The 27,416-nt window shown below is 41.8% G+C and overlaps 1 protein-coding gene across 4 annotated transcripts in view; it reads left to right on the top strand.

Annotated features, from left to right (window-relative positions):
* The window catches only part of runx1t1 (RUNX1 partner transcriptional co-repressor 1), a 58,543-nt gene that overhangs the window by 15,847 nt on the left and 15,280 nt on the right, over positions 1-27,416 (top strand). For all 4 annotated transcript variants that reach the window (XM_044336278.1, XM_044336276.1, XM_044336277.1 and 1 more), the window contains exons 2-4: positions 18,356-18,493; positions 20,490-20,731; positions 23,156-23,245. In XM_044336278.1, the coding sequence (XP_044192213.1) occupies positions 18,356-18,493; positions 20,490-20,731; positions 23,156-23,245 (470 nt within the window). The remainder of the gene's footprint in view (positions 1-18,355; positions 18,494-20,489; positions 20,732-23,155; positions 23,246-27,416) is intronic.

The raw sequence follows: 27,416 nt of genomic DNA, 5'->3' as shown, positions 1-27,416 counted from the left end.
AAAGTCACAGAGAGGAAGTGTACTGACATTTGCCCCGATGTTCCCTTTCCTTTTCTCTCAGTATTGTGGGGTGCTGCCAGAATATCTGTTAATGTATCTTCCCATCTGTGTGTGTCTGTAAATCAGTCTGTCAGTCAGTCACTAACTCTGTTTTTCATCCTTCTTCTCTGATTCTGTCTCCCTATCCATCCCTCTCCCCCTCTCGCTCTCCTCTATGCACTTCTGCCTCTTTTCCTGTGTCTCTCTCAGACGATGTCTTCCCTGTGTGTCTGGTAGAAAATCACTAATGGTCTCCACTGGGGTGTAAACTGTGTGGGGTTGTGTATTCTGTAGGCTGCGCGCACACACACACACACACACACAGACACCCACACATCAATTTTAGACAGCACACAAGCAGGGGTTAGTGGGCAAAGAGACAAGAAAGGGAGTAGAGGGAAGGAGGCAGACATGTTTGGGTGTGTGGTGAGGTGGTGTGCTGCCGTGTGAGACCAAACATAACCCTGTATTTACATCCTTTTGCATCTCCTCTTTTTGCATATAGCTAACTCTCGTCCTGCTTCCATTCCTTGTTTCTCTCTCACACACACATCCCTCGGTGCCATTAAAACCTACACATGTCAAATGGCCAGAGGCTGTCTCCTGGGACTCCAGTGTGTGTGTGTGTGTGTGTGTGTGTGTGTGTGCATTTTGTGTGTCTCACTCCATCACCCCCACTATTCAAGTCCACCTCATTGACTCATCATTGAGTGGGCTCTCCAAAGCCCTATTGAGTTTATCAAGTCTTCCACAAAAAAAGTCACTCCCATTCTTTTTTTAGTGAAGCCATCTACCCCCCGTACACACACATGCACTGACACACACGAGATGGCTCCGTCCCACACAAAACAGCCTCTGTGCTCCATTGAAATCCCCTTAGCAAAACGTTTTCTCCTCATCAGCATTGTGTGACTATTCAGTTTGTTAATGCGCCTGTATGAAGAAAGCCTTTTATTTGACTGTTTTGAATTTAAGCACATATATTAACCTATATATTGAGAATGACTCTTTAATAGCCTGAATAGGAGGCGGGGTGGGGGGTTTAGGAGGCAGGAGAGGAGACGAGAAGAGGGAGATCTATGTTTGGGATGCAGCAAGCTTGCTTAAAGCCACAGTGTTTGCAGCATCTTGACAAGTTGACTTGTTTAATATTTGAATAAAGTAAGCCCTTGATGCTCATTCACAGACTCACTCACACAGAGAGAGAGTAATTTAACACAGCAAGACTCATATCCCGCACAATTGTAAATGTGGTATTTGCAGTGCGAGTGCTTCAGATGTATTTGTCCTGTTACTGCTCCCCTTTTTAACAAAAGTGTTCAAATGGCATTGAATGCCATTATAACAAACAGGTAAAAAATTATAGGTATTACAAAACATAAACCAATGCAAACAATCATCACTATTTGGCCGCAGAGTTTTGCGAAGCTTTTGTTGCTGTAAGTTGGATTATGTGTTTTGGCAAGACGCTCGCTAAAGTATTTGTTTGGTTTCCTGACGTCTGTTGCTGTTATTACATGTTTTTGTTGCGGATGAGATGGTGAAAGTGGGACTGATTCCAGGCAATCTGGGACAGAGGAGTGAGAACAAATGACTTGAAAAGAGGCTTGAGCATCCAGAAACACTGTGCTTTCCACACATATGAAATGATTTCATTGGTGCTGCGAGCCAATAAATCCATATCAGGTAAAAAAGCTTCCACCACTGATGGCGTATAGCTTGACTGTGTCGGCTGGTACTGGTTAGCATGGCAGGCCTTCCTGGCACCAGTGTTGAAAATAATCAATAACAGATCTCTGATTACATTAACTGGAAGGTGGGATATGAAGTTAAGCTCCCGACTGATGTTTATTGAATAAACTAAATCCATTGTATCAATGTCTGCTTCTGAAAGGAAATATGAGCTTAAAGAGAGACTATGTGTATGTGAGTAATTTTAGGGGCCACAAGTCTCAGGGGAGCTGGTTGAGCTACTGCTGTTGTTTATCAGCACACCACACACATATTCTCTCTCTCATCTGTCTCTATCTTGTCTCTCTCCCTCGCTCTCTGTCTCTCTCTGTCTTATTATATTTCTTTATCCCTTTCTCTCTCTCCTCCATTATTGGCATTTTAAGCAGCTCACTAGGGAACATGTGGCTTGTTGGCTTGCAATAATGTTAAGATGCTTTGTCTCTCATCATCACTGTTATGGGCACACACACAAACACAGGCGCATAAACATAAAGGGAGGTAAATGCATTTAAAAGGAGAATCGGAGGGATTTCTGTGCCTTTTTTTTTTTTTTTTTTTTGTCCTCTACCCTCCTGAACCTGAGACATGGCGCATGAGATTGTGTGAATGTGTGCGCTTGTGTGGGTGTGCATGTGTGCAGATGCCTGCAAGCTGACAAGGAGTGAAAGCCCAGACATATGTTAATCAGATGTTGTGATGATGGCAGAGCAGAAGGAGAGAGTGAGAGAGGCAGAGAGAGCAGTGGAGGGAGGAATGAGGGGTGAAAAGAAACGAGGAGCTTTTAAATGAGAGAGAGAGGGAGAGAGAGAGAGAGAGAGAAAAGGCAACCGCGGAGGATGAAGAGGAGAGGGATGTGGAGGGAAGAAATGAGGAGGAGAACAGAGAAAATGACAGGAAGTGGTGTGGTGATTCATTTTATAACTGCAAAAACCACTGCTGAGAATTGATCCAATCCATTAGTTTAACTGAATGGATCTACACTATAAGTTTGAGGTCACTGAGCAAAAATGATAAACGTTTCCTATAGGTACAGGATACATTATCCATACACAGGGTATGGATAAAAGTAGGTATTTCAAATTTTTATGACTTTGGTACCTTGTTTTAGCCTGAGAGCAAAATCTTATATGATATAAGTATCATATATATTAACCTTATTCAATATTTATCAACTTTCAGTGAAAATGTATTGTGATGATATTGTCTTATCATTTTACAAAATTATGGTGTCTAAATCAATGATTACAAGCAAACTGTAATTAAATTCTTAAAAAAAGATAAGATTTATTATTATAATTACTATAAATCTATTATTAAGATAGATTATGCATTTCTGATGTAATCCATGATTATGTTTCATGATAATTTGGCATAAAATTACATGATTTCCCATGTAGGTGCCAGGTGTATTGTGATATTAGGCCTTAATGATAGAGAGAACAAATTTGAAAGAAGTACAGAGGCGGGGAAGAAAAAAAAAGCGAAAAAAAGATAAGACAGCAAAAAAGAAAAATAGATAGAAATAATTAGAAAGAGGGGAAATCCATGAGGGAGAGGAGAGAAGAACAGTGCTGGAAAGAGGAGAGATGTGGGGCATTGCTACTCAAGAGGGTTCAGAGGGGGCCAGAGAAGCAGCAGACGGCTGCTCCAAATGGATTTTCCTTGTTTGTAATGAGGCTACTTCTTCTGCTGCTGCCATAGTATGCGGTGTGGGGTGGTGGTGGTGGGGGTGAGGGGGTGGGATGGGGAGAAGGACAGAGAAGAGTAGAGAGATAGAGGAAGTTGAGAGGTGAAAACAGTTGGAAGTGGTAAAGAGAAAGCAGGAAGAGGGGAGCGCTGGGAGGAGGTAGGCGACTGAATGAAAAAAGACGAGTGAGAAAGAGGCTGTGGAGAGTAATAATAATAGGAGTGGAATAGTGTTAAATCGTAGATCTTTCTGATGGTGTTACGCAGAGGGAGGAGGGATGAGCGAGGGAGAATGGGAGGAGGAGGAGGAGGAGGAGGAGGAAAGGATAGATGGTGGGAGAAACAATCATTTATTGCAGGTAGTGGTGGCCAGTGAGAGGGAAAGGAAATAAATGGAGCGAGGAATAGGAAGAGAGGGGAGATTTGTGATTGAAAATAATACAGCTGTTGTGTTGTAGAGGAGCAAAGTAATAGCTTGGTGGTATTCAAAAACTCAGGCTTTTACACAGCGATGTCGAAATAAAAATACTAGGATAAATGGAACAGCATATGGAAAAGAATAGCCATGTCTTATCCTTTTTCAATGCATACGCTTAGCAAATGAGCTAATTGCATTCGAACATACTCAAGCACTACAAAAAAAAAAAAAGGATACTGGCTGCATGTATAGTACTTGTGTCTTTCCTTGGCCTTCCTTTTCAAACAGTGGTTCAGAGGGTTTAAATGAGAAACATATGCAAGAGAGCTTCACCCAAGGCTAAACTCGGGTAAAGACAGTGACCTGTTTTAGCTTTTCTTTGATGTGAATTCCACGGTTCTGAACTCATATTACCTTCCCACTTCTCTTCTCCTCCTCCTTTTTATTTTCCTATCTCCTCTCCTCTCGTCTCCTCTCCTCTTTACTTTCATAAATTCAAACTGCTGTTGTCACTCTGTTCTTCTCTCTATATTGGCTTCTCACTCTTGTTCCCATTTTCGCTCTCAGTGTGTCAGATGACTGAGATGGAGGGATATTTTTTTTTCTTCTCTCTTCACTGTTTTTCTATCTTTTGTTCCATATTTTTTTCATCTTTCTTTTTAGTTTCACTCAGTTTTGTGTGACATATTCCAGCTCAGCTGATGTGTTTGTGTGCATGTGCAAGCTTAAGTACTGCATATTCGTGCATGCACAATATATCACTTAAGAACACAGCTGTACATGGGATAGAGAGACCGAGCGAAAGAGGAGAGGAGGTTTAGAGGAAAGACTCTGTGGGCTCTGTGTCTGTCTTGTTCAAAAAAGAAAAAAGACTTGTCAAATAATGACACATCTTAATCTGATACGCCAAGATATAAAAAATGTATATAAAGCATCAATACACAGGTGGTCATGACATAACGCAGGAATCCGTAGCTTGGAAACTCATCAAATAAGATGAGACATGATGAGAGAATGTGTGGAAGGGGAGGAGAGGGACTGAGAGTTTATGAAAGCAAAAACAAGGGCAGAGAATGAAGCAGAGGGAGAAGTCAGAGGCAGCGCACAGATGGTGAGCTGTCAGTGTCCGACTGCGTGCGTGCGTGCGTGTGTGTGTGTGTGTGTGTGTGCCTTTATGTGTGTGTGCGGTATTCATACCATGCATATTTGTGTGTGCTGCCATGTATGTGGAGCTCATGTCTGCCCTTGCTTTCTTGTGTGCATCCATGCATGTGTGTGTGTGTGTGTGTGTGTCTGTGCCCTCTGAGCAGGGGAAGAGGTACTGTATGTGCGCATAGCTGTTCTTCCCAGATGGCACTGGCAAACAGACACTGCAAGGCTGGCAGAGTTGGCACAGCTACCCAGTGCACAGTTGGCACCGCCAGCCACCATGCTCTCCCCTATGTACCGGGGCGAGGGTACCTGCTGCCAGCCGCATAAGCTCATTGACTGACTGGCAGGCTGTCTACCGACTGACTTATTCATGTTGGTGAAGTTTCTCTGTCTTTGTTTGATCCTAAGAGAGCATCCTTTCACCTTAAATGAATACGAAACCTCCTGCTTCCAGGAACTCATTGTTCAGAAGCAGCACTTCATGAATCTGTTACAGCTGCATCTCACGAAAGAACAGAGTCAAGGCATGAAGCAACATCAGATTGCCTGTCACAAGAATTCACATCACACCTTGAGCATTTTAAACGGTTTCAACTGTGCACAGCTGCATTCTAATTACACTCTGTTGATTCTATTGTTCCAGCAAAAGCTTTCATGTCTTAATTTTATTGTCAAATCATTAAAGAGTGATGTGTCTTAACACATTCCTATGATCATGCTGATCTATAGGCCTCTGCTGGCAGGTTGCCAACACTGGAGGGTTTCCAACTCGACGCCTTGATGTTTTCTCTCTGTGTGTCGAGAAAACAAGCAGATACATACAAGGTTGAATAGCTACCGAGGATAAAGCGCCATAATAGTGTGTGTGTGTGTGTGTGTGTGCGTGTGGCAGATGCACAGGAATGCTTATGTCTGTCTGTGTGTGGGCTTGTGTGTGTGGTGATGTGGGAGTGGTGGTGGTGGCGCTGCATGTGTGTGTGTGTGTGGGTGTGGAGTGTGGACTTTATACTTCCCATGCCTTAAACAGGAAGTGTAAACTAAGCACAGATGTATTTGCGTGTGTAACTGCAATCCTCCGCTGTGTGTACACTGTGTGTGTGAGTGCCTATAAGTGTGCGTGCCTCTGAGGAAGCAGCTGTGCAAGCGGCAGCTTGTGCCAGGTCGGGAACACTTAAGCAGAACCGAGACACTGTGTGTGTGCGCGTCTCTATTCTGGAGCATATGTGTGTGCATGTGTGTGTGTCCGTGTTGTTGCGTGTTTGTGTGTATGCTGGGGCTGGGGGGATGTACGTGTGTGTGTGGGGGGGGGTGTATTTTGGCCACCCATCTGTGCTAGGCTATTTCGCTACTGTTTCTGCGGGCACACACACAATCAGTCACACACACACACAGAGCACTGTGCCAGGCAAGCTGTTCACTAGCTGGCGCTGGCAACGCTCCAGAGAGAGTGGTGGCATCCATCTGTAGCACTGGAGAGCGGTTAGGCTGTGTGTCTGAGTCTGTGTGAGTTTGTGTGTGTGTGTGCGCATGAATTCGTGTTTATGCCACAGAAAAAACAAAAAACAGTGGGATTGTCGTGATGATGCTAATAGTGGTGTCAGTGGTGGGTGTGGGGACAGAGTTCAGAGTTGTGCTGGTTAAAAAGCTGCTGCTGTTTGTGGAGGTGGATGTGGGAAGGACAGTAATCTGATGCGCCTCCTGCAGAACAAAGACTGCAACATGTTTCCTGTAAGACAGAGTTAACTTTCATTAGTTTTGAGCAAAGTTTTACTGTTCATTGTTGAGGATTGTGGCTAATTAGAAACCAGACAAGAAAAACAACTGGTTTTACACAAATTAGATAAATGATGGTACCATTAGTGATATGCAATCTCTTAGTTTGTTAACAAATTTGAGATGTAAATAATTGTTGAGATCATTTCCTGTATACATCATGCTGTATACAAAAGGCTCATCTGTTTCAGTGTGAACTGATTTTCACTGAAAAATACCTGTAGTATTTAAAAGGACCAGATCAGTTTTTCTCTGGATTTTGTGTTGAAAATGTTAATGTTATGTTTCAAAAGCTGTTGTATTTCCTGCTGGCAGACAACACTTTCTCCGCACTTTACAGTAAAGGAGGTCCTGCTGCCAGTATGATGGCTCAGTAAGTACTTTAGCTGATAGAGAGTGAAGAGAAAAAATGACAGGAAAATCCAAATGAGCTGCTGATATTACAATATATCAGAGCACCTGAAAGTAATACAGGTAAATTGTTAAACTACGATATTTGAGCAGCAAGTTGTGTGTCTAAAACCTGATTTTCACCCTGTTTTTTGAATTATCAATGTTGTATCTGATGTTCTCAGGTATTTTCATATTTAAATTTTAGAAATAAAACAGATGAGTCCTATATACCACCTATACTGTATGTAGTGCACAGAACTCTTGAACCCAGGCAGCAACTCTGTTGTCAACTTGTCTGTCACTGATGTTTCAGAGGTCAGTGTATGTCAAAGCTTTGTTGTGAACTGGTATTCTTGCCCATTTTGAGATCCTCTCTTCTTATTTGACAGTGACTCAGATGGCTGTCGGTCGGCTGACAGGGAGGTGAGACAGTGAGAGGTGAAACGATCAGAGGAAAGAGCTGAAGAGAAAGCGTGTAATGGTTAGATGAAAGGAGACAAATACACATTGCTGACCTGGAGTGGTCGTGGTGGTACCGCATGTGTGTGTGCGTGTGTGTGTGCCTCTTTCACCTCCAGCCATACTCAGCCTCTCAAAGCCATTAGCAAACCACGGTCACCATATCACACACAAACGCACAGGTACACACACACACACACACACACACACACACACACACCCACACACACACACACACACACACACACACACACACACACACACACACACTACGTAAGCCTGGAAATGCCCTGATACGAGGTCACACCAACCACCATTCTCTGGCTCCCTGCTCACCAGATGTGACTAAGACCCCGTTTTAAACATCTTCTCCTGCAGGGGAGAGGAGAGGGAGGGGTGGAGAGGAGGGAGAGGGAGCGTAAAGAGAAAAGAGAGTAGCGGTTTTCAGAGAAGGGGAGGTAAGGGGTAAAGGGGTTTTTTTCTGTTTTGCAAATCTGGTTCTACTTAGCAGGCCCTGGAACACATTTCATAAATTGCAGACATATTTTTTCGGAGCGGTTTTGGGGAAGATAGTTAACCGGCAGTAATTTCCAACACATGGCGGCCGTCATGTGATATTTTGAAAACACCAGGCTGACGGACTGGTTCCCTCCCCCACTGTCCCCCCAGGAACCCCCCTCCCTTACTGTTAGCCTCTACCCTCTTTTTTTTTTCTGCGCTCGTCCTCTGCCTCTCGCGTTTGATTTCCCCATCTGTCTCTCATAGGCGCTTAATGTTATCTCTGGTTCTCAGTCTCTTGTTGTCTGTGGTCATCCATCTTTCTTTCTCCGTATCTCCACCTCTCCTTTCTTATCCTTTTCTTCTTTCTCCTCCTCTCTTAAAACTCTGTTTTCCACATATGTTTCCTTAAGCTTTCACCCTGTCTGTTTTCCTACCCATCACACACATAGTACTGCACTCTCACTTAGCCAGCATTATATATCACTCCATCCACCCACCCTTCCTCCATCCTTCTCTCTCTCTGTGCCTCTCTGTCTCTACACATAGTAAAAGATAACTGTCATGTAAAACATGAGAGCCTTTACTGTCTGTTGAAAATTGATTTTGCTCCCGAAGACAGGGATATGATTCCTTTTAGCATGGACACACACACACACACTCACACATACAAATTGGCTGCAGAGAGAGGTTTCCATCTAGCTTGGGGGGGACATACAGTAAAGGCAAAAAGATACAAATTGCCACTTGGCTGTGTGTGTACCAGTGTGTATCAATGTGTTTGTGTTTAGAGATGCAGTGGATGCATCACTGATTTTAAATTGTACTTGTGCTACAAAGGTCAAGCAGTTCATAGAGTGTTTGTGCATGTGTCTGCACAGTATACTGTATGCTGGCACAGACAGCAAAAAGACAGCTTTGTGTTTTATAAAACCCACAGATACAAAGATACAGTACATGTCTTACAATGAGACTCCCATAGTGAGGTTGTTGTTGCTTACTGTACAATTTTATCTTAAATGTGCTGCAGCAGTATGAATCATCAGACATGTAACGCATTTATTTTGAACTGCATCAAAAAACGGTAACCCACTGGCTGTGTGTGAAGTGTAGGAAAATAAAGCCATGTGTCGTCAGTATCCACAGCATGAGGATGTGTGTCGAGTGTTTTGTGTGAGTCTTTCTCTGCTGGCGTAGAGTCCTGCCTGGGAAAACACCCAGATCCATTGGGTTCACTTGGCCCTGTGTCAGCGTGGCATCAGAAATGAACCAAACTGTATACAGAAAGCAATTTTCAGTAGGCTGGCTTCCATCAAATGGCCAAACAGAGCTCACCAAGGCTTACGTCTGATTTATATTGCTCTATTTTTTCCCCAAAACGCAACATTTATATCATGATATTGACGTCATGTTAACGGATGGCAATGACAGGCCAGTTTTACATTAATACAATGCTTTCGATAGTGTTTTCTATTACAACATGTTGAGCAGCACTGAGCCCAGCGATGGAAAAATATTTGGTTGATACATGTTCCCACTGTAGTCTTATAGTGATGAAAAAACTGTACATATCCTCAAGTTTTCTCTACCTTTACTTCTCCCTGAACCCTCTTCTTTCCCTCCTCCACTCTTCCTTTCACAAGACCCCACAGTTCACTTTTGCCTGGCAACAAGATGTGGCAGGAATCGGTTCGATTTGAGGGGACGCGTAACGGGCACTGTGAATCATTTTTATTGTTCCTTAACACTTTCTTCCCCCTTCTCTCTGCAAGAGAGACTTTATTTCAACAGATGGGTAAAACAGACATTACTATAAATCTATCTTTTTGAAAAAGAGTGAAGGACTTCTAATGTTATACACGGCATATGTTTTATTGTCCGGTGTGTACATATGTGTGTGTGTGTGTGTAGTCTGAGGTGTGTTTCGTTGGTGTAATTTTTGTGTTTGCATGCGTGTGTTAATGTTTGTGTGATGGAACAGATGGTGTTCAGACCTTTGTGTGCGATTGAGAAATCTCCTTATGTCTTTGCTGGCTTGAAAAAGTGTAAACACACGATGTTACACTGAGAGAAAAATGCAGATATGGTGGAAGATGCAAAGGACTGTCAGCACAGATCAGGAGCAGATCTGTTTTCAATGCTCTAGTGCTGTATTGTATCATCACTTTTTCACTAGTTTACTCATCATATACATACAATACAGTCTATGTATTTATGATATTAGGGCAAGATAGTGTCATAATTAGCTGGAGTAACAGCAAACTACAACTTCAAACTCACAACATTTAGTAAGGGGAAACGCCTTTTCTGGATACTGCAGTTTCCCTGAATATATTTATGTTTTTTGTGTTGTTATATTGTTATTGTTATGCAGAGTTGTTTAATCAAAGATGTTACATGCTGACTTATGCCTTTTTGTCATGATAAAAAAAAAATCCATCTCAAGCTATCACAGTGACCTTTAACCCCAACATTCCTCTGCTCTTAATTGGTCTCAAGTTGGAAACTGCTAGCAAGCATTTTTCAGATAATCAAATTCCCAGATTTCTACAATATGACAATATGGCTGGAGAGGAAAATGTAACTTAATTCAGATTGTCAGCATTTTAAATCTTGAACCACTCTGCCAGCTGGCCAGTCAAGACAACATCAGGTGGTACCAGTTCAGGAAATGTTTTTTTTTTTTTTTTTTTCCCCCGTAATGTGACAAATTACTTTGTCAATATCACAAATCACAAAAAAAATGTTTTGCTAGTACAAAAGCTTTCCATATGTCCCCGTCCTAGATAAGTTTTAAAAATGGCAAACTTTGTTTATTTTTTCCCAGTAGAATTCATTTTTAGCCACTTTGATTTAATAGACCATTAGGACAACAGGAACTAGAATGGAATACAACAGAGAGAGCTAAATTTTGAAGGATGGAGACCATTTGATGTGTGATTAAAAAAAACAAACAAACAGATAACTAGTTGAGCAAAATACTGATCCCATGGAGCAACATGTAAAGTAATGATATTAGTATTGAATGCGTAATGAGTAATAGCTACTGTGCTGTATATGCTGACTTCTTGTATAACAAGACCATTACTGGCAAGGGAAAACCACACTGTGCCCAAAGTCCTCGCATCATTTAATGTTGCTGGGAGACGAGATGAGGCAGCAGCCACCAGTGAACAGGAACCTATACTGGAAGAATGTGTGTTCATGGAAGGAATAAGTGAAGAAACTGAGAGGGAAAAAAAGAAAAAGGGCGGGACAGACATGGAGAAAATGAGAGAGAAAGATAGAGAAAGAGAGAGATGGGAGGAATGTAGTAAGGAAGAGCAGTAATGAGAAGGAGAGAGAGAAGTCCAAAGAGACACATGATGGTGGTACTGCTCTCCTCTGCATCCTGCATCTGCTGGGGAGGGGGAAAAAAAATAAGATGATGGAAATCAGATCTGTGTGTGTGTGTGTGTCTGATAGAGAGAGTGTGAGTGTGTGAGAGAGAGAGTTGTGTTGTCCTTGCAGCTGTGTGTTTGTGTGTGTATTTGTGTGTTTGTGGGCTTGCGGTAGGGCGTTGCATCCATACATCTTCTTGACAAGCGGGTGGAGTTTGATGGGACATGCTCTGCATACTGCTCCATCTGGCTGCCGATGACTCTGTGTGTGTGTGTGTGTTTGTGTGTGTTTGTGTGTGTATGCAGGGTCCATAGGAGGGGGATGATGGAAAGAGAAGAGGGGTTACTTCACTTGCATACCGATAGATTTCTCTTGTTTCTCTGTGTACTCGGCCTGAATCTCAATCTTTTCACCTGTCCCTCAACACATCGGTCCTCTCGTTCTCTCCATTTTAATCTCTCTCTCATGTCTGTCCCCTGCTCCCTCTCTCCAACATTTGTACCCAGCACACAGAGCAATCACCACAAGCCACTATCACACCATCTCTGTATCGCTTCATCTATTCCATTACCTATCTGTCCCGCTCCCTCTCCTCACACATTATTGTGTACTGTGTGTGTGTGTGTGTGTGTGTGTGTGTTAGTATAACACACCCAGAGGCACCATTTTGCACAGACATTGGCATGTTGTGGACATTAGTGCTCGATTCACAGGCTTCCCACGGCTTCTGCGCCTCACGGTTTTCACTTCACCACCTACATATCAATGTGTGTGCTGTCTAGATTATATGTTTGCCTGTGTGTGTGCAGGGCATAAGTGGGTCAGTCTATATGCATTTTTCCATTTAACTCCATAATGATGATATCTTATGTCTGACTAATACAATCTTGTGCTCACACAGGCGCCAGCACACCGTAAATTGTTTATGTCACAGCCGCCAACTCTCGAAAATTCACCCAGCGTGATTGAAATCCATTGTCGTTTTGAAGAATGGGATTTGCCTGTGTGAAGTACTCTCGAGTGGCATATTACTGCCACTGTTATCACATCATTTTCTGGGTCTCCAACTGTACGATCACAGCGCATACATACACGCATGCAAACACACGCGTACGCACAGAGGCAATTCTAGCTTATGAAGTGTGTAATAGAGATTGTTTGACTCTGTCTCCTGATGATAGACTTTGAAGTCATTGTAGCCTCTGTGAATAATCTAAAATATCAAGGTTAGGCGGTGTTGTCCCCGTTTCCCTGTGATTTGAATGTCAAATGACCCCATGGTTTTTGTGTGATGATGAAATGTATATGCTTTTGATATATCATTGTATTTTTTTGCCTTGAGTTGTGGGTTAGCAAAGTCCTTTTCTGTAACATATTGAACTGTTTCTCAGGGACCACGTTCCCTTCTAGATATCATTCATTGCAACAACCTTGTTTTAGGCGAGTGATGTAACTTGCATGTAACCTTAGAAAAGGCGTGTATCACAAGTCAGCGGGGGGATAAAAATCTCCTTTCTTTGAGCTTGGCTGAAAGAAGGTATATAAGCAAGAGCGGGAGAGAGAGAAAGGCGAAGGAAAAAAAAAAGAGATTTTGCAAACATTGAGGATCACGTAATCACGGACGATGCAAACGGCTGATGTAAGTGTGAAGACATCTTTGTGAGTGGCAGGTAGTTGTCTGGGCTTCTGTCTCATTTCTAGGATTGCATTCTGAGTCTGAGAGATAGATTGTTTAGAGATTAAAGGCGTTACAAACAACTGCAATTCAACTTTCGCTTTGTTATTTTAACAGGGAGCTTTTGAACGTCTGTTTGGAGATGTGAGAGAGGTTAGTGTGTTCAAATTCTAATGTTTTAGTCTCAAATATTAACAAAAAGTACATGGAGTAAAGCCTAGAATTTGGTGGTTTATAGCAAAAGATTTCTCTCTGCACAGAGTTGCTGCTGTTAGTGTAATCCTGACTTTATGTAGTCAAAGCAAATACAACCTCGCCTCTCCAGGGAGCTTATAATTCACTCAGATATCAGTGTAATTACCTCTGACACATACAGAATGATATGATGTCTGGGTAACAATACACCCAATACATTTAATGAAGTACCACTACAGCTCTGATTCTCTCATGGGTTTCAGGCCATCCGTATTACAAATATTTGCACTGAGAGCTCTGTATGATGCTTTAGATAAAACCGCACACCAAGTGGCTGTTGTGAGATGTTAATCACTGTCATTCATGAGCATGATCATCAATAGTTTTGGCACCTCTGCCTGCATGGAGTGCACGAGTGAATCAACACACATTTGAGAGGCTCCTCTCTTCCTTTATAGCTAATGGCTGGGCTCTTCAACAACCGTCCTCATCCTCTTCAATCCATTATATCCTGGACAACAGCACTTCTGAGAAGTCATAAAGTGAGTTAGGGAAAGTCAGAGCACTCATCACTCCTTTCCATTAAAGCTCCGCACATCAATACCTGTCCAGTCCTGGAATATCGTCCATCCACTGCTTTGCCCACAATACGCAACTGGCGGGGCAGTAACAGGGCTAATAAATGGACAATACATGTGCATTAAGTTCAGCCATTAAGTTTTAACAGATGTATTAGGCTGGAGGAGAGGCTCAACTTTGTTTTCAAGGTTGTTTAAGGATGCTTGTTCAGGTGGTGCTTTTTGAATTGAATTATGCATGAAGTAGCTTGCTATTGTTCAGTCTTGCTCTATTGCTGTAATAAAATGAGGGCTTGTCTGACTGCTGTCTGCACATGCATTTCTTATTTGAAAATATACATGCCGTATCCGCTCATGAAGATGGATGGCACGCAGTCATATGCTGTGAGCTGTTTTCAATAATGTGCTTCAGTTGTAAGATGTATTTTTATTTTTCCCAAAGACAGGGTAAATTACCTTGTGGAGGGAGTATTGCTATTGATTCAAGTGGCATAGTAATTGCTGAGTGAATGGCTGGGTGCAGCCCTTGTTGGTTAGTATGAAGCCATTGATTTCATTCTGCTTATATGCTTTACAGGGCTCTCAATCAAATCCAAAACAGAGAAGATGTTGCTTAGAAATCACAAAAGTGTGTGTGTATTTGTGTGTGTGTGTGTGTGAGAGAGACAGAGAGAGAAAGGCCATGATGCGTGTGTATTTACTGTGTGCATGGATTTCACACTAATTAATTATTTATCCTTCATCTTCTTCACCTGAGGGACTGCGGATGAGTTTCAGATGCTTCCAGGGTTTATGTTTCCCTCATCTCCACCCGACAACTACCATCCAATCATAGCACTGACCCAGGTGTTAATCCCCAATTACAAGCCTATAACCAAACTCATCTTTTCACACCGCTGTAGGGCCTTCAATACCATGCAGACGTAAAGGTGGATATTGAGTCCAGACTTTTGTGCTTTTTTTCCCCCACTTTACATGTTTTACATTATGCTTAAAATAGACTTTTTAAGTTCTTATTGTGAACAAATGTTTTAGTTCCTTTTAAAATGCGATGTAGCCTAATAAGTGACGCTCCAGCCTCCCATTAAAACACCCCACTTTGATGTAAATTGAAAAAAAAGAATTACATTGTATTCCTTGCACTCTGGGGGCTGCTAGAGGTCAGTATCTGATTCCAAATTACATTGTGGTGATGTGAGTCATTTACTCTACCCATTTCCTTACCTAGTCACAAAGATGAAGGTAATTATAAGATGATTTGGGTCCTAATTTGGTGTCCAAGTATCTAACAATAGATTAAGTGAACTGCGCCAAAAATTACCACACAATTAGAAAAGCCAATATACAAAAATTTGGAAAGAGTGAAACAATTTAAGTACAACCATGTGTGATATGGTGACTTCTCTCTATTTAACTTGGGCTCGTTAACTATATACATGTAAGGTCTTTGTGTTTGACTGGAAAATGATGAATTACCTTGGGTCCTGTCACTCGGCCGTCTTTTTTTTAATGACCTTGTATTTTCATACATCATATTTTAGGCAGGCATACAGGATATGATAGCTGGCAGGCAGAGGTAAGACTATATGTTTCCACAAGCTACTCTGCTATATCCTGAGTTTATAAAATAAATAGTCCAATCCAGACTTTTTACTGTGGTGAAATTAGAGTAGTAAACCTTTCTTTTTCTGGCCAGGTTGGGGGTGGGGGTGAGGAGGGGGGGAGTGGGGGGGGGGGGTGTTTGTGTGTGTGAGGAAATAGGTAGAGAGGGAAAGAGCAAGTTACCAAAAGATTAGCCACAATGAATAGACAGTTAAAGGTTTGGACAGTCTCTCTGTTCTCTCTGTCTTCTTTTCATATTGACTCTTCTTTCACCTCCATTCCTCCATTCTCTGCTTTCCTAATCACTCAGCTTTTTTCCACTAGTCTCTACTGTGTATCCATTCATGCTGCTCTCCTGCAATTTATCCAGTTTTTCTCTGCATTTTAGTTCAATCCTCTCTTGCCAAGCAAAAGCTTATTTTATTGTATGGTGATGATAAACTTAAATTGATCAATTCTTGCAGTCAAACCAAACAAATCAAACAAATTTGAGAAGTTTAGTCGAAACTGGATCTATCAATTAAGTCTAAAAGGGTCTAGCTTCGAGCCTTGTTGCATCTTGATTCCTAGTCCTGGTCTACATCTCCCAGTTCATCCTACCAGTCCTTTCATTTTTGTGCCAGCGTACTGGGAGCCAGATAAATCCAATCTTCCCAGTGACTGTATCAGTCGACTCCTGCTAAAACAACTCCAAAGAGTGCATGTTAGTTAGGGACAGTCTTCAATGGTTTGTAGGGAGAAGTGTGACTTCTGTCTGGGGAGGGCGCATTTTTGCCCAGACTCCAAATTTCACTATTTATCACCATTTCACAACAAGGAAGTATCCTGGTAATAGCATACTGGTGCTCAAACTAGTTCAAATCACCTCAAATTGGTTATGGAAAGAGCAGTAAAGCCTCAAGAGGCAACTAGTGTTTTCTCAGAAAATAGTTTCAAGAAATTAATCCTCACTTTGTTGCATGTCTCAGTACCTCACAGTAAACCTTTAAAGCTTAGAGAATGTCATAGCCATGAAGTTTCACGGTGTAATCACTGTGTATTTATATCTTGTATACTTCCTGTGACAAGACTGATTGTTTCATTCAGTTACACCATATTCTTTCTGCTTATTTCTTAAAGGGTCAAAATGTAGAATAAACAAAAGTGACCCAAACGTTCTGGAAATAGAGTTATGGGGCGCCCTGTATTTAGAATTTCAGTGACATTTCCATCTCTCACTCGCCTGCCTACTAAAGCCAAGCTAGCGTGACTAAAATACTTAGTCACAGTGCACCTCGGCAGCAGCGAGGCAGAGTGTTACTGAGGCTCAGGCCTAGCTAACAGGCTTAGGCCATCCTGTCTCTTTCACATCAGTATTTCTCTTTCATTTCACCTAAACTTAACACTATGGATCCAAACAGTCGGCACAGAGTAACATTTAATATTTATGTGCTTTCTAGTGCATATAATTTACACATTTAATACACAAACACTGAGGGAAAATATGCAAATAGACGTAGATGCATGTAAAATATAAGATTACGTAACAGCATGCATATTCATCATGCAAAAATGCACACACACTCACACAAACACATTAGGGTGTTTGGTGTCTCTATCATGAGAAGAATGTGCGTTTCTGATACATGTACCCTTAAAACCCTGATTACAGAGAATATGTGCTTTTACTGTGCTTTGAGTCAAGGCACATGGATTCACTCCATGATACAGCTACGTGTTCCCAGTGTCACAGACAGTGCTTTTGTTTCTCTAGCGGCTCCTCCCTTCCCTCCTCTCTCTTGTCTGCACCCTCTTTCCCCTCTTTGCCCTTTTTTTTTATAATCCTTCACAATGTGCCACAGAGACAGTCGATGACAGTCTGTTGACTCTGCGATACTGTTGGTTTGTTTCTACTGTTGCTGAGAGAAGCTGTGTATCTTATCCTGCACTCTATGGGCTCAGCCCTCGCACCAGTGCAAGACTCTGATAACGTCTTTGTTGTTGTTAACAGACATTTGATATGGTCAGTTATCTGCTGAACACAAAGCAACTGAATTAGGTCCAAACAGGCATATCATAAAATAAATATTATGTTTTGATAATGTTTTAAATTTCTCATGATCCGTGGTGCTTTAATTTTCAAGCGTGGATTAATTTGAAGTTAAGAAGTTACGAATAAAACAAGAGTTGCATGTTAGCTTGTGTTTCTGCAATCTCAAATTAGCTCATTGACTAGTTGGTTGTCTGCTGTTACCGTCCTCAACAGATGTGAGTATAGTATCCAGGAATACAAGCATTGGGAGAATGTGAGTGTGTGTGTGTGTGTAATGAGCACTGCAGTCGTTAGCAGGGGAGGGGGGTTTGCTGTGTTGCCGTTCTGTACAGCGGGCATGCAGGATGGCACAGATGGTGGTGGAATGAGACCCGTACTCGCTGCAGATTTATGCTCCTGTTTGTCTGTGAATCTCTCCTTTCTCTCTTCTCATTTCTCATTTGACAGTCTGAGCATATGCATCAGTGTCAATGTGGCCAGACACGCAGACATATGATGTGGTGAGCCTGAGCCATCTATTTCCAGATCTAGTCTGTCTGTTGTACCTCACAGGCGCTTTGTTATCAAATTAAATCCTGCTGCTGTTAACGTGCAAATTATGACATCGTTCCTTTCTAGGCTCACAGATTTGGAATGTGTTTCCCTGAACTGCAGTTCATTTCCTGTGTTAAGCTATACGAGCGTGTTATGTTTGTTATGTTGCTATAATCTTCCCCTTGTCTTCTTTGTCTTCCTTTCAGATCGCACTGGGAAGCGCTCCACCATGCCCGACTCACCTGCGGACGTCAAGACACAGTCCAGGTTGACCCCCCCTACCATGCCGCCCCCACCCAGCACACAAGGAGCACCCCGCAACAGCTCCTACACCCCCACCACATGTGAGTAAAGCAAGATTTACAGCTCTGCATTAAGAGGTTATGGCAGCAACAGAGACATCCTGGAAGGCTGGAAAAACTGTGATTAGTCAGCTTGGGTTACTCATGTCGTCTCCTACAGTAAAAGTCTCCATTGGTGAAAGCAACATCAAACAAGTTGTGGAAAGGCACAGTAATCTTCTGCATACAGTAACACACATCATGTAATTAAAACATGATATGAACTGATAATGTACTATGCATCCATATACGGTAATTAGGGACAGACTGATCTGACTTTATAAAGTGGATGACATAACCAATCATTAAACCAACCATTAAATACAGTTTCTGTGTTCAACAACAACATAAACGTCAGTGTTTCCACTAATAGTTACACTGATTTACTAAAAACAGACCACCAACTCAGCATCCCTGACCTTAGGTTACCTTATATAATCATTCCTTGGAGTTCCACTCAGTAAATAATACACATTTTAAATGTGGGAAGAGAGAGCACGAGTATTGATTGATGCTCAGTATCAGTAGACACTGCACTGTGGTATTGGAATCTGTATCAGGAGAGAAAAAGTTAAAGATACTGTATGTGCATCCCTACATATAATACAACGGTGGTAGTCAGCAGGTGCCATGTGAGGCTGAACCATAAATCAATTCTAAGGTGAAGGTGGGATGCTGTATATCAGACTGCATAAACTCCACCTTAAATCACACATGGAAAACATACAGCAGCACACACTAAAACTGATCAGATACACCTGCGCTCCCACATGGGAAGACACATTAGTAAACACTAACCTAAAAAAAAAGCACCATTAGCATCACAAGACCTGCTTAACAAGTTGCATTGAGCCTTTTCAAATTGCAGTCATTCCCAACAACTCCCCCCAACAAATTCATTAACACCCACGCTAACAAACCATTGGAGCTTTGCCATGACGTGCACATAGTCTGTGACGAGCAAATTACACCCTAGTATTCACTTAGAAGTGCATACTTAACCACTTGCATGGAGAGCACTAGAATCAAATAATCAAAGGCCCTGCCGTTCAAAATACTCAGAGCCCTCAAGTCTGTGTTAGTAGTGCGGGTTCTCTTCAACAGAGGCATCATTTTGTTCTCGTTCAATCACTTGCTCTCCCTTTCTTAGTCTCTAGTATTTACTTTCTCCATTTCTCTTTGTATCTGTCTCTCTCTCTCTCTCTTTCTTGCAAACACTCACACTCCACAATTAACGTCGGGGCTTCCGTGCGATGAGGGAGGAAAGGCCCAGCTCTCTCATTACACATGCCGAAGGTTTTAACAAAGCAGTATGCTTTGATTTCCACCCGACGTAATTGTTACCAGATGCAGTTTGAGTATCTCGTCTCTCTCCTCTCTTTACAGTGGCGGCTTTGGACGGCGGCCAGAAGGGGAGTGAGTGGATCGCTAGTCAAAACCTAATCTCATTAGAGAGAAAGCTTTATGCCGCCTTGTATCTCTTTGTACACCAACTCCCCCAACACACACATAGACGCACAGACACACACACACACACAGAGCTCCTGTGCTCTGGCACGACGGGGGTCACACTGTCCCTGCTTGTTTAGACTGCAGGGAGGGAGGGAAAGTGAGGAGGTGCAGAGAGGCAACATGTCTCCAAATGCAGAAATATGTTTTTTTATGGGAGGATGCCGCAAAGGATCAAACACACTGCGATGATTGGAAACAAATGTTGAGGATTGCAAATGTTTTCGGGGGAATGTAAATCATTTCAAATCAGTGGTTAGGTCTCCATGAAGCTGACCTATGTTGTTTCCTTTGTTGGTGTTAAAGGCACATTCTGGATTTTATGTTATTTTTGGTTATTTATATATAGCAAAAGAGAGAGAAGGCAGTATTACTTCTGCACAACACTGTGTTTCTATGGAAATGATATTCACCAACTTATGATTTTGAACAACTTTTAAAGTATCAATATTTTTCATTTTGCTGTATTCTTTGTCTTTCTCTCAACCAGTAACCAATGGCAGTAGCCACTCTCCTACGGCGCTCAACGGCGCTCCGTCACCTCCCAACGGCTACAGTAACGGTCCAAGCTCCTCCTCCTCATCCTCGCTGGCCAACCAGCAGCTGCCACCAGCCTGCGGCGCCCGGCAGCTTAGTAAGCTCAAGCGTTTCCTCACAACCCTACAACAGTTTGGCAACGACATCTCACCTGAAATCGGCGAGCGGGTCCGCACGCTAGTGCTGGGACTAGTGGTGAGTAGCTGCTCTGTATGTGAGCTTTAGATCAAAGGGCTCATAGAGTGAAAGTTGACACCAGGCCTTAAGTTAGCAGCAATACAGTAAGTGAATCAATTAGCAGGTTATTTGAGAAAAATGTGTTCAGCATGCCTGCAGTGCCAGATGGAAGAGGTTTACTGAATCACAGAAGTTTAAATAGTGTCAGGTTAGTTGTCAGTCACAGGGAAGCACGACTTTGAAGTATCACCGATTATGAAACCTCCTTGGGGATTTTTTAAGCCTTTTATTTCCTTATGTCAGAAACCTCACCCACCTGGTCCTTTAGACATTAGTGTAAAATAAACACTTAGAGAGATTTTCAAATCTCTGCCTCTAGATTGACATCCATCAGTACTTTACGGCCCATTACTGAGTGTAACACAGTGCCTAATGAAACCATGGTATTATGTTCAAACCAGGAGACTACTGTCTTTATGCACCTGATCCACTATAGATTTAATTACATTACATTTATTTATATAAAATAACACATAGTGTATGCAGCAACATGGAAAACTAGAGGCACGGAGCAATAAGGATTAGACCTCTTATTTTAACACCAGACTCATGTTATGATTTGTTTTACATAAACAACATAACATACAACACAACAAAACTGAAACTATAAAAAAGTGAGAAAAAAAAAACATTTTCTTCACCTGAGATTCAGCATTACTAATACTGCAAAATACAAATCAAGCCCACAAACATCAAAATACATTCATCCAAGAGAGATTTGATAAGACAGATGCGTTTCTCCAGCTTAGCTGACATGGTTATATCAAGGCTATATCATCGAGAGCATTTGGTATAAAATACATGTGCAAATCTAAAGATTTACCACACGTCTATGTGATCAGAGAAATTTTGAGCATAACAAGCAGGGGAATACAGAAATAGTGATTGAATGTTGTGCAGCAAGGAGGAGGAGGAGGCGGAGGAGATGGAGGGAGGAATTTTTTTAATTAGCCACACAGAGCATAGCCTCCTTTTGGCTTCACTATGTTTATTTTTCTCACCGTCTGCATATGCACATGCCTCTCCTGTGTCCTTTTGGCTTGCATACCTCCCTCCCACATCCCCCCACCCTCCCCCCCCTTCCTCTCCTCTCTCGCTCACTGTCTCTCTGTCCCTCCCCCTGCCTTATTGAAAAGAGTGACACCGTTAATTAGCTAGTTGTGTGCTGGGGAGAGGGACAGAGGGAGACTCAGGAGGTTTCACTAGCTGTCAAGAACAGCCCCTACGCAATCTGGGCGAACAGATGTAAGGCTGAATGTAACAAAATTCAGGTCTGGGAAATAACACAGAGAGTGTGGGGAGGAAAAATAATATCTTCTGTTTTTTTTATGTTCTCCGTCTCGCTTGATTTTTTTTTTTTTTTTTCTTGTTTGTATTTTTGCTTGTTATATAGCAGATCCTTCTCCCATGTGCACCTCTCACCTCTTTCTCCCTGTTTTTCACTCTTTCGCTCTTCTCTGCATCTTGGGAATACTTCATGTTGAAAATTAAAAATAGTGTCACTGGTGTCTTGTCATGTCATCAATGCGAGTTAGAAGAAGGAGAGACAGAAACTAGACTTGGTTTTGGGTGTGGAAGGTTGATAAACTGGAATACATAACCCACTTTTGACCCCCCACAGCTCCAACCACACACTCATACACACCTTCTGTTTGCAACCATAGAAAACATACAAATACCCACTCACAGTAAATATACTCCCCACTTCCTGTCTACTGCATATTTGCCTGGTCCACCACATGCTACTGTAATGTATTTTGGTCCCTTTGATCCTTCCAAACAAAGTTCAGTTACACAAACAGGAGTTTCGGGAGAAATTTCTCAATATCATGTGCAAAACATGTATTATATTACTGGAAATGAATTAACACAGCAAAAATTCACCAATCTTGAGTTTTTTCAGCCACTACTGAGAATAACAAATAAGCAGACTTCTATGTATGTTTGTATAAAAAATAGACTGAAATGTCTTCAAACAACTCAACTGTTTAGATACATATGTGGGTAGCTGGTTATTAAAATAATCCAATAATCATCATATTCATGTATTAATGTCCACTGACACTCATATTCACAACCATGTTCAAAAAGAGCACACCTGGTAAAATATTAAACACATTTGTCCCTCACGCAGCATTTTTTTTTTCCTTGATGATGTGACTCAAACTCCTGCATGTGTATTTGTTTTGTTAATTGAGGGAGATGTGTGTCTTTGTTTTCTGTGGGTCTTTCACTGTGGCCTGCACCATATGCTTCCTATTACAAAACCCGAAACATTCACTCCAGGCCAGGATATAGCTTAGCTTCCAATAAGTAATATTATCACTTAATGCCTTCCACATGGATTCATGTGTTTTCTCTCTGTCTCTCCCTCTCCTCCAGAATTCCACACTAACCATCGAAGAATTTCACTCCAAGCTCCAAGAAGCCACCAACTTCCCTCTGCGACCTTTTGTCATACCCTTTCTGAAGGTAGATATTTGTGTATATGCAATTACAACATAAGGTTTGCCTGCCTGCCTGTCTGATCTGACCAAATCTGGAAAACATTTAGCAAGCCCAGACCCAGATGTGCATACTTATGTTCATGATATTTCTCCCTATTTTTGTACAGTCTCTTTGCATCTCTGTCTTGTATCTAATCTTCACCTGTTTCTTTCTTGCTCCTCACTCAGTTTTTCTGCAGTTTCACAACACATTGTCGCTCTCATTCTGTCTCTCACATCATCTGTTTTTTCCCTCTCTCTTGCTCAATATGTCTGTTTCTCCCTCCGACAAATTAAACAGAGCATAAGTCATTTCAGTGCTGAGGTTGATCTTCCTCTTTTTAGTTCACTCTTTTTAACCAGCAACCTTGTACAGAATATGTGTCTTTGTAATATTTGAACTGGAAAAAAGTTTTTTTTGTTGTTTTTTTTTTAAGAAACTTGCTTAACGTGTGCTGGAACAGAGCAAAATGAGTGTGGTTTTGTGCCTCTCTACATGAACAACGTCCCCTTTCATACACTCCTTTCCAGCCTCCTCCTCTTTCTTCTCTTAGGCTTGTTTTGTCATTGATTGTTCATCCCGCAAAGCCACATCTTCAGCAAGTATTTCCCATTTTCAGCTATTAGCATGGTATTACTAGTGGAAGGAGCGCTCTCTTAAGCACCCAGCCGTGCCTTTGCTTCAGCCCATTTGTCACCGGTCATCTTGTTTCAGTCACAACAGCGTACCTTACGTCTCTTTATTCCAGTCTGGGAGATAAAAATGAAGAGGGATGGCGTTTTTTTCTGTTTGTAACTCCACATGAAACAGTATCCATTTATGTGCATTTGGACTGTTTGTGTTAGATAGGTGCATATTCTGAATGTCTGCAGGATTTGGTGAGTTAAAGCAGTCTCATAGTGAGAGTAGTGGTGGTGGTGTTATGATTTGTTTTGCTAGTCAAAGATGACAAATGGGACTTGGGTTTATATTGAGGGATGTACTGCCCGCTTGCAGTTCAGATCATGTTATGGGGTCTTGGTGAAGCTGAGATCAATATCAGCACTGTATTGAAAGAGCAGAGACGAGCCTAACATTTAACACAAAGCTCATTTGTTTCTATTACACACCTCTGGAAAGACTCTCTTTCACTTTTTCACTTTCTTTCCACCCGTTTTTTTTTCCTCTTTCCCCCCTCAGTCCTCATCTATTTCTCTCTCTACGTCTTCTATTTGAATCTGAGTGACAGGTATGAGGTAGGCTAAATGTTATTTATGAAAACAAGACAGTTGGTTCTCCCTGAACACGATATCATCTCACTTTACTCTGTCTGTGTGCGCATGCATGTGTGCATTTGCAGATGTTTGCATGTGTGAACTGACATTCACAAGCCTATCCAATCCACTGATGTCCTGCGTGGATGTGGGCGGTAGAAATTGGTCCCACTAGAACAGCCGTAAATGGCTGTTAACAACACAAACAGGGATTTTGTGTCCTCCCTCTTTTTTTCCTTACACCCCTCCTTTATTCTTAAGTATTCTTCCTCTTTCTCTCTTTTCATTTGATCTCCCTTCATATCTTTATCCCTTTCCTGTCTCTGTTTATCTACCATTCTCCATTCATCCATCCATCCTCCAGTCCCTCCTTCCCTTCTCCTCTCCTCGCCAGATGGTTAGTGTATCACCGGGATGGCTGCGGAATCAAAGATGCAACTGTTTTGTTTTTTTTTTTCTCCCTCCATCGCTACTTCTCTGCCTCTCGCTCTCCCCAGTCTAATTTTAGTGTCTTCCCACTGCGGGGCCTTTAATGCCAGCTACCATATGGTAGCAGAGAGCTGTTGGAGGTGTGGGGGAGCTTTTATAGGTGCGTAGAAGCGCAGCTGCAACAATGCGCGTCAGGGCTCAGAGTTTTTCATTACGCTAATGTTAGATCAAGCCGACCCCTTCAAACCCCCACCCCCACCCCTACCCAAACCCACTCAACTCCTTTCCCCTTCTCTTAATACTAAACCGCAAATTGGTTGGGACTCTTTACTGGAAGGAGGCAATCATAAACCACACAGCGCCAGTGACGTGATGTGTTGGCAGGACGCCCGCCACACGAGACAACAGGCTTACAAAGTAACAATGTTTCTCTGGTTTCAAGTTAAAGGTGTGCTTTTTTTAAGTTTGCTCTCCTCTTAGCTGTCAAGTGTTTTGTTTTTCTTGTGTTGTGCTGAAGTGACAGGCGTGTTGCGAGTCGCAGCCACAGGAATAAACACATTTAGCTAAGCAGACAGAGAGTTGTGATAGGAAATAATTGAAATAGGACAATACAGACGTGCAAAAAATAAGTCACCTAGATTCTCCACCAACGGAAAATTACACAGAAACAGAAAGTTGATGAAGTGCAGCATATCCTGAACGTGGCACATTGTGAATTGTTTTTTGGCACTGTTTGACAAAATGACAGATCCAGTATTTTCATAATAAATCATCCTGGCTGGATTTTAGCTGTGGCTGCTGAAAAACTACTTGAAATTTTCCTTTTATGCAAGTGCAGATGTTGGTTACCGTAACTACACAGAGGCAAATCGCCACACTTTATCATATGAAAAATGATCCAGTCTCTTCAGTGGTCGGCATTTCTTGACTCAGTCTTTTTGTTAATGCATCCCACATCTCCAGCAATTAGGATGACCTCTAATAAATGAAAGATGAGTTCACCAGGGTCAAAGCAATCTATTTAATGCTCTTTTTTCAGAGGGTAATTACGATCATAAACTATTAACGGACCATTAACTCGGGCAGGTAAATTGAAGGCCAGCGCTTGGCATTTCTTTTACTACAGCCAGCTACTGGAGAGGGATATTCATATGATTATGAAACATAAATACTCCTTAAAAACTCATAGTTGTGTTTTACGGGTATTAAGTCTTTATGCAGTTGGCAAAGACAAGATCGAATGGTCAAAGAAAAAGAAGCAAATCCGACAACTTATGCAGTACAGGGAGAGGAAAAAAAGGATGGAGTGAATAAAATCATGAAGAAGATTATAAGAATGGAAAGAAATTAGGAAAGAAAAAACAAAGCAAGAGACTTAGAGAGAGATTAAGTTGAGGACAAAACAAAGATTAAGAGACTGAAAACTTGCAAAGATGGCCCCTCCAAAGGCTCCTGTGATGTACCTCGCCAAAATAGCCCCCACTCTCATTCTGAACCTTACTGACGCAACACTTTCATCTTCTTGCTTCAAAATGCAACCCATCAGATGTCTTTGAAGTCGATCCTCACATACCTGCATGACCCTGTAACTCTGCACAAGAAAGCAGACCCCCTTGTTATGTCAAAGAGATTCAAAATAGCTGTTGTTTCTTTAAAAAATATGTAAAATGTATATGCCACAGAGAAATTCTTTTGGGTGTTAATGCACTCTGGGTCACAGGAAGTGGCAGTGGTTCAGTGGTAATGAGCAAACGGAGGAAGAAATGGATCTCTTGTTACCTCAAATTGGTGTTTTTGGAAATCTAAGGCAGTGAGAAGAAACTTTCATTATAACATTACATTTTTATTTTTGAGTTTGAGGCTTTCTGTTCTCTCTGAAGGATAGTAAATGTTTATGTGTTATGAGATATATCTATATAACAAGCTTGATGTCAGTCCAAATTTATTGAGATTTACATTTTGTTCCAAATCACAGAGATAGAGAGAGTATAATTTGTATATGGCAATTGCATATATCATTTTTTTAGAGCCTAAATTGACTCTGATTACCTTTAAAGGACCAGTGTGTAAGATTTAGTGACATCTTGCGGTGATGTTGCGGTTAAGGCAAAGATTGGGCTAATAAACAACTTTTTAAGTTACGGTTTTGCTAGCTTATCCAAAAAGTGACGAGACAACACAATGCGAGCTGACGAGAACACGCATCAGGCACACAACGCTCTGTGTGACGCAGGACGTAGGGAGTCACAGTTCCAATGTAGCAAGTAGATATCCGGATAATGGATGTCCAGGCCAAGACTTCCTCTTCCGTGCGCCGGTCGACATTTACAGTCAAATTAGCAACTTGAGACAGTCCAGAGGACATTTCAGCTAATGTCTATAAACAGAATGAATGCAGATAAATTTTTTTTATAACAAGCTTAAGAAAAGTTAAATCGTCATCAGAAAATAGCCGATGGGTTCCAAGATTGGTT

This window comes from Thunnus albacares, chromosome 19, assembly GCF_914725855.1.
Source record: "Thunnus albacares chromosome 19, fThuAlb1.1, whole genome shotgun sequence".
NCBI classification, from domain to species: domain Eukaryota; kingdom Metazoa; phylum Chordata; class Actinopteri; order Scombriformes; family Scombridae; genus Thunnus; species Thunnus albacares.
The sequence above is the reverse complement of the archived record's forward strand: the minus strand, read 5'-3'. Positions and strand labels throughout refer to the sequence as shown.